At 37.5% G+C, this 7,869-nt stretch overlaps 1 protein-coding gene across 1 annotated transcript in view; it reads left to right on the top strand.

Annotated features, from left to right (window-relative positions):
- The first annotated feature begins 706 nt into the window (after positions 1–706).
- Positions 707–7,869, top strand: part of VWF (von Willebrand factor) — a 131,616-nt gene continuing 124,453 nt past the window's right edge. The window contains exons 1-5 of the mRNA XM_010716971.3: positions 707–859; positions 2,391–2,442; positions 3,674–3,832; positions 5,433–5,535; positions 5,625–5,833. Coding sequence (XP_010715273.2) covers positions 2,391–2,442; positions 3,674–3,832; positions 5,433–5,535; positions 5,625–5,833 — 523 coding nt within the window. The 5' untranslated portion in view covers positions 707–859. The remainder of the gene's footprint in view (positions 860–2,390; positions 2,443–3,673; positions 3,833–5,432; positions 5,536–5,624; positions 5,834–7,869) is intronic.

Here is a 7,869-nt window from a genome sequence, read left to right as displayed (position 1 = left end):
TTATTGTTCTGCTTTGTTTATCTGTGTTTGAAGTAAGGAGCTGATTCTCTGGCAGGATGTGACTTACAGGGAAACATTTGCCTGCTAAACCCTTTGTTATTGCCATTAGCTATTGGAGAATATGCAGCATGGGACATTAACAATAAAGTAAGGTATCATCTGCTCTGCACTTCTTGCTCAGTGTATATTTGCAATGAAGCTTGTGCTTATCTCTGTTGATGACTATATGCATGATTAACTTTTTACTACATTATTTCAGTATATCTCTCTGAAGATGCGAATCCAAGGACTGAATGTGTTGATCTAAAAGAATGAAACATTTTGTATCTGTTTCGTGTGTGTTTTGTAATAAGAGAACAAAAGATGTCATTACAAGCTGGTGTTCTGTGTTTTTTTTTTTTTAACCTTTAAAGCAGTTCACTGGAGAAAATGCTACATGGCACTGTCGTCTTTGAGTCATAGAGCATCCTATTCTTTTTAACAACAGTTCTTCAAACAAGTGTGCTATTGGCTCAGCCTGTGAGATTTGTCACAATGAAAAATATATTTTGAAGACTTATCTACCATGTAAGTTTTTAATACTACTTCCCCCCATTGTAATTTTCTGGCATTGAAGGCTACATGCTTTATACAATAACAGCTTTTAAACTATTGTCTTGAGAATCAGACGGATGTGACGTTTGGTCTTTATCTTTCCTTTTAAATAAATAAAGAGGTCCTGACTTGTACAAAAACCAAGAAATTTCATTCCAAAGTCACTTCAGTCCCCTCTGCTGAGGGAACTATGGTGGTGTAAGCTAAAGGTGGCAACTGGAGGAGCTTCTTTTTCATGTACAAGAGGAGTTTCACATAGAAGAAGGTGCGTTTATTACCATGAAAATTATAGAGGACAGTATACTGGCAGATCTTATTGATTGCATCTGGATTTGTTAGTAGTGCCTGCTCCACAGGCGAAAACTTCAAGCAGGCAGCTTAGAACTGACTGGGACATAAAAAGGGACTGAAGATAGGTTTTGTATCTTGTATTCTATCTTTCCCTCCTTTGTTGAAAATTGAGGGGCTAAAAACCTAATACAGTATTGGATTCAGTTACAATTATGCGGTGCATGTATTAAAAATATACCTGACACAAGTTGTAATTATATTATAAGTTTGCTAGTGTTTGTTGATTGGATAGCCCTGTAATTGGTTTAGATAACAGAGAGAACTGTGTCTCTGGACCTAATAGATAAGCAAGTTCTGCTGAGACTCTGTATTGAGAAAACAATGAGGTTCTGCTTGGAATCAGTTACTGAATATGTAACATACATCTGGGAAAACATCTACACATGTAATATGGGTAATGTATATAAGCTCAAGATCTTTTGTGCAAGGCATGTATGATAGGAGGAGCTCAACCCCCATGCATCTAGTGCTGATAATAAAGAATGCCTGCTTTCTAATGCTCCAGTTTGTGACTTAGTGAGTTTCCTGATCAATTGATTTATGCTATCATACCAGCAAGTGTGTGATCTGAGAATAATGCTTATTGTTAAATATTATTCCCATGTAGTTGCTAGTTCTTAGCTATCTTTCAGAATTATGTCAGATTGGCACTTGCACTGTTATATAACTGGTGTTTATAACATGGTTTCCTTTCTATTATAAATAAGGCAAGTTGCAGTTTTATTTAGGTGACTGTGACCTGGATCTGCATAATTGACATTAATAAGATCTGTGTACCTGCAAGCAGATATCATGCATGCAAACTTGTGTAAAACAGAATGCATCTGTTAGGCTGAATTTCTCGTGGAAACTATCTTTTTCTTGCAGTGATAAGTGAAAATAGAAACTAATAAGAGTTCATCTCCTAATTACTTTCTTTTAAGAGGCAGGATGTATAACCAAGTTAAGGTGAAAGTTTACGTAAACTAGATTAAAGCTTTCTGAAATGGTGTAGATCATCAAAAATAACTTTACAGGAAAAAAAAAATTAGAAAATGATGGGTTGTTGTGAAACAGACTACACCCCAGACTAATATTTGTATGGGAACTGTTGAATCATGGCCTGAACCTCTGATTATCATGTGAGGCAAACACTGAGTCAGCTGTGGGAGCACAGGTGAAGGCAATTCACCTGTGTGACTGGAAGGGGTGGAGCCTGGCTCCACCTGTCCTAGACACCATTTAAGGGCTGACTGCCACTAAGGAAGGATTTCTTTCTGAAGATTGCTCCATTTGGAGTTTTCCTGCAAGCCCAGGAACCAGGTGAGCATTTTCATTTATTTTTGATTATCCCTTTCCACTGTGATAATATTTCTAGCTACGTGATCTGTAGATACCAGCCTAAATGCAACGCTCTATATATTTGTTGATTATACAGTATTCTAACTGCTCTTGATTTTTGACAGATGCTCCTCTTGGCAGTGCTAACAGAGCTACTGCTGGTCACTGTAGCAACAGGTAGGAAAACATGTTTGATGCCTTGAAACTATGTAGGTTGCTCTGAAAGTAGTTCCTCCTATCTATAGCCGTAGGAACTACAATGGATACAAGAGCACAACAACTGTTGTGGTTATGACTATGTACATAACAAGTGATGCACAAACAATTGCTCACCACCTGCTTATCAATGCCCACCTAGACTCTAAACAGCAAAAGGAAAGATCAGAGGCTTCCCATACCTTTCATAACTTCTGCATGATGTCATATCGTATGGAATATCTTTTTAGCTAATTTGTCCGCTATCCTTTTCCATGTAGTCATCACCACCAAAGCCATGCATTTTTGTCAGTAATAAATAAGAGCCTTCATGTTGTTGTTGGAGGAAAAAAAAAAAAACAACAACCAAGAACTGTGTGGCTGTCTGAAATGTGCCTATTCTTTCAAATCACTCTTACTGCTGCTGCAACAAATCACCCGCCCTCTCACATGCTAATGTCTACTGTTTGGTCTTCATAAACGTTGAGCAAGTGTTGATAAATGTCAGTGGATGCAATTTTTTTCCTTGTGGAGGAATTCAGTTCCAGCCTTTGCCTCATACACACTTCCATGTCAGAAACCATTTTGCCAGGTTGCCCATCTGTCTGTCAGGTTCTGCTGTCTGTCACGTGGTCACAAAATTTAATGAATTGCTATTGGGAAGATTCAATCTGCTTCTGATGTTGCAGGCCAACATAGTAAGATAGGAGGTGTTACTTTCAGAGCAGCTGTCATATAATGTATTTTCATTGTTTCTTCTGCAAGACATTTTCCCTTCTTTTACACATCTAATACTGCAGTCCTTGATCAGGCAATGTTCTCCTGATACTAGAGACATCAGTAAGGTTGTTCTTTTGACTCTTCAACTTTCAACAATCAGTGTAGTCTGGCTTTCCATACTAAGATGCTTCGCTATTATTACTGAGGCACAAATATGAGTGCATGGCATTTTTTAAAATACTGAAATTAGCCATGCAAGGCTTAGATTAGCAGAAATGCAGATAAAATGCCTTTTGTTGATGCATGTAATGAAAAAATCTATTCCTGATCATATGGGCTGTCATGTCAGGTATGCAGTCTGCCTAGAAGGTAGAGGTTAAGGTCCAGGACAGATTATATTCAAGGTTTAAAACACACACAAAAAAGCAGATAAGTTCTTAAATTATGAGATGTTTGTTTTACTTTGCAAGTTATATTGTGTTTTGATATTCAGGATCCTCAGGTTCTTTGCTTCAGGAGTCACCAGTTTCCCGTTGCAGCCTTTTTGGGAATGATCACATCAAAACCTTTGATGGTTCTTTCTACAGTTTTGCTGGGGACTGCAGTTACCTCCTTGCTGGTGACTGTCACAAACACTCCTTCACACTCTTGGGTGAGTCTGAGCAAGATATAAAATAGTAACACTTGCAGAACAGTGTAAGCATGTGACATTACCCTGTGCTGAGTTCTGTCATTGAGAAGGAAAATAATATTTCCCTTTGAGATAGGCTAAGCTGCTGCATTTAAAAAAAAAAAAAAAAATTTCTTCTGAAATTAGGAAATTTTGTCACTTTGGCTTCTATTTTTGTTTAGTAATACAGCTTGTTAAACTGCCAAGAAAGATTTTTCTTAACTGATTCTTCTAATAAAAGAAGGTGAGATTTCTTTTAATTCTGAATTTCCTAGAGGAATGTGATTTTTTTTTTTAAGAGTTCAGTACAGAAATAGGAGCCACATTCCACTATAAAACCGACACTTATTTTTATGCTCAATCACTACATTAAGAAAAATCCCATATTGCAGGACAAAACGCTTTTGAAGTAGCGTGACTCTTCGCAATATTATTCTTAAAGACATACAATAGATGAAAAGAGAACCAAAACACTATGTTGCATTTTCACTGACCTCTTTTGATAGGTGTTCTTATTTGCTAAGAACTCTTCTCTATTAATTGTAGTTTAAGATGACTTTATGCTGATAAGGAAATTAAACTCATCCCACTAGTCTGAGAAACCATTTTGTTCCTCAGCTTAAGAAATTCTGTATAATTTTCCTCTTTCCTCTCTGGAAGAATTCACCAGTATATGTGAAGTATGGATTCACGGATGTGTTTTATGTGATTAGTTAGACCTTAAAGCCTCTGAGCATTATTTGTCCGTTTATACTAGGAACGTAAGTGTAATACAATCTGTTTTTGGTTCCTTTCTCAGCACTTGGATTTCTTTTTATTTTGGATATCTGGCTGCAAATTGCAATGTGCATTGCTGAGTAAAGCATCCCAATCTGGGCAGAACTGGCTGCCTCAGAGCAGTCTGACCTCCTGTCTAGCATGGGTGCTGCACTGTGCAAGTAACTGCAATAAAGTCAGAGCTAGGCAATGGACAAAAGCAGAGGAAGAATGTCTCAGCTCTCCTTATCTCTTCTGTCTTGGAATATGATCACTTTGTCTCCATATCTGTGCTTTACTTTTGAAAAACTGGGATTGAAATAGCTCTGCTCAGTTGGACAACCAATATTGGTATCAAGCCCTTAAAGACCAACTGAGATGGTTAGAGGGCTTATCAAGAACAAAGTTATCCAGGCGTAGTTCTTCTCTCAATTCAGTAGATTCCACCCCCTCTTCTTACTGTTGAGCTATGGGTGTTTTGGTTGTTTTGGGGAGGAAACTAGGAAGGGAAAGATCAGGGATCAGAGCGGGTAACTGATTCATCTTGGGAACTCTTCTAGTATGCACGGTGAGATGGAGAATTCACTGACTAGAGACAGTAAAGGGAAAAGCATGAGTCCACAGCTAGAGGCTGGGCATCTCAGAGTTGACAGTACCTACCCTTATCTTGAGATTACCTATGTATTTCACATTATCTATTTCATCTTAGAATTGCAAGTCGCTTGAAAATGATAGACAGTACGCTTCCAGCACTGCAACAAATTCTTACAAGTTACTCTCCTCAGCCTCAGAGCTAACAGTGTTTGCTTATAACACATCTCTTCAGGTAACTACAAGGATGGGGAGAAAACTGGTTTCTCTGTGTATCTTGGAGAATATTTCAACCTTCGTTTCTTGTTGGATGGAAGTGTAACACAGGAAGACAAAAGGTACTAGTACTACTGGAACAGCAAATATTCCAGCAGGAAAAAACAATATGCTTAATGTCATTCTGAGAAATTCTTATTTTTCATCACAGGGTTTCCATACCTTTTGCTTCCAATGGCATATTTATAGAGAAGGAGGTGGGTTATTATAAAATATCCAGCAGTGATTATGGTTTTGTGGTGAAGATTGATATCAGTGGGAATATTCAGATATTCCTTCAAGAAAAGTACAATAATAAGACCTGTGGGCTGTGTGGAAACTTCAATAAATTTGCTGAAGATGACTTCAGAACTCAGGAAGGTAAGACTGAGACTGTGCTTGTACTGTGATGTATTCTGCACTTTTCTTAATGGGTGACTCAACAATTTTGCTGATAAAGGAAATTTTTCTCTACATTCATGTCAGATACTCATTTTGATGAAATAAAAAGCTGTCCAAGTTCTTTCATCTTCCTTTCCTTGTAAAGGGAAACGATGTAATCTCAGAACCATAGAATCTCATTCCTGAGCAAAACCCAATGCTCTGAATTTAATGCTGGGAAACATTAAATGATGAAATACAGAGATGAAGCTCTGGGCTAAATTATGTGTAATGCAGTGGTGCTGGGGAACAGATGAGAAAATCCAGCAAAAATTATATGAGAAATGCTCACTGATTCAACTTTTTAAAATCAGTTAGACAGGTGGAAAATGGGTAGTGTTTCAATTGCAGAATATTTAAATCCAGGGTGTTGCTTCTGGCAGAGTTATACATGGATTAGGCACAGTATGCTGCTATAAAGTGCTTACTTCTTGCTTCTGAGACAGGTTGCTGTGTTAAAAGTGCACTTCTTATTTCAGTAGCTCCTAGCAAGAGGGAGAGACAAGATAGCTTTTGCTGCTCTCTGCACCATTATGGGAAGTCTATCAGTACGAGTGAAGACTAAGTGTTTTGGAGAAGTTATGAACATAACTTTCAAGGACCATCTTGATTTAACGTATTTCAGAATGTTTGATAATTATTAGCATGCATTTGAATATATTTAGAGTAAACTAAGTTTAATTACTATGTTAAATTGATAATGTAAAGTATGTCTTAAAAATAGAAGATATATAAAATGAGACAAAACAACACAGAAGAACCTGATGCTGTCCTGAGGATGTGTATTACTGATGCCTAGGATTCATAAGCATGGCTTCAATGTACAGATGAAACTGTCTTCGCATATCGTAAAGTGATTGATTAGCCTTTCAGCAATGCCAGTAATAGTATCTTACACAATATCTCAGCTGGGCTTAGTGACTTTGTGCTGAGATCTGAAGCTTAAGATAATAACAGGAAGTGAGACTACTATAAATGAGAAGAGCAGCAAAGGAGACTGTACTGCCTAGCACTGTTCAAATATAGCATATGCTCTTCTGCTGCTTGTGTTTACACCTTTAGTGCTGTATTTGTTTAACGTTCTTGAATGTATCCTCCCCCTTAGAAAAAGGAACACTTTCCCAGCTCTAGATTTCTGATGTGGTGAAGTACATGGCAGGGTTGCTTCTTGGAAGAACTGAAAAACAGTGGAGAAGGTGATGAGAGAGTAAACGACTCTTGTATGATGAAGCCATTAATTTCCGTAAAATGTATGGATGTGCAGATCTTAACCTGAAAAATTACTGTATTACCCCAATTCTGACCATTTTCTACTCTGATACAATCAATCTTTCATGTAATTTGATCTAGAATTATGTTAGAAGTTATCTCATTGACAGCTCTGCTAGCAGGGTGGCTCGTGCACTCTTCCTGATGTGCTCCAAGTAAAATCAGCTTTGGATTTGTTTAGACCATTCCTTAAAATGCCAGAGTTAAGTTTCAGGTGAGGGGGAGCACAAACAGCTAGTAAAGGTGATACTCTTTAGAAGGAGATCTAAGCAGATCATGCTATAAAACCATTTATTCTTTTCTTCAACTGCAGTCTTTACCTTTTAGCCTTATTAGATCTTGTGAAGGTCAGTGCAACCCAGGATATGAGCTTGGTATGATGTCTTAGAGATCTGAAGGCACAGAGGAGTTGACTTAATGTTGGCTGCAGACTGAGTCTGGCTATTCTGTGTACCCATAGCTTCCTGTTAAAATCTAGGTATGTTTTCCCTATTAGTTCAGGTTTTAAGTTCTTATCTATTAAATGTATTCATATTAAATACAGTATGATTTGTGAGCTCCATACTTGAAAATATTGGAAGTACAACAGGTTTTTGAGTTGAGCAAACAACTCAAGATATTTTAGTCTTCAAATGGCTTTGATTTAAACTGATATGGCAAACTGTCTGGGATCTAATAGTCCTCTAAGTAAGATTCACTGTCTGTGA

Source organism: Meleagris gallopavo, chromosome 1 (assembly GCF_905368555.1).
Source record: "Meleagris gallopavo chromosome 1, MGAL_WU_HG_1.1, whole genome shotgun sequence".
Classification (NCBI taxonomy): domain Eukaryota; kingdom Metazoa; phylum Chordata; class Aves; order Galliformes; family Phasianidae; genus Meleagris; species Meleagris gallopavo.
The sequence above is the reverse complement of the archived record's forward strand: the minus strand, read 5'-3'. Positions and strand labels throughout refer to the sequence as shown.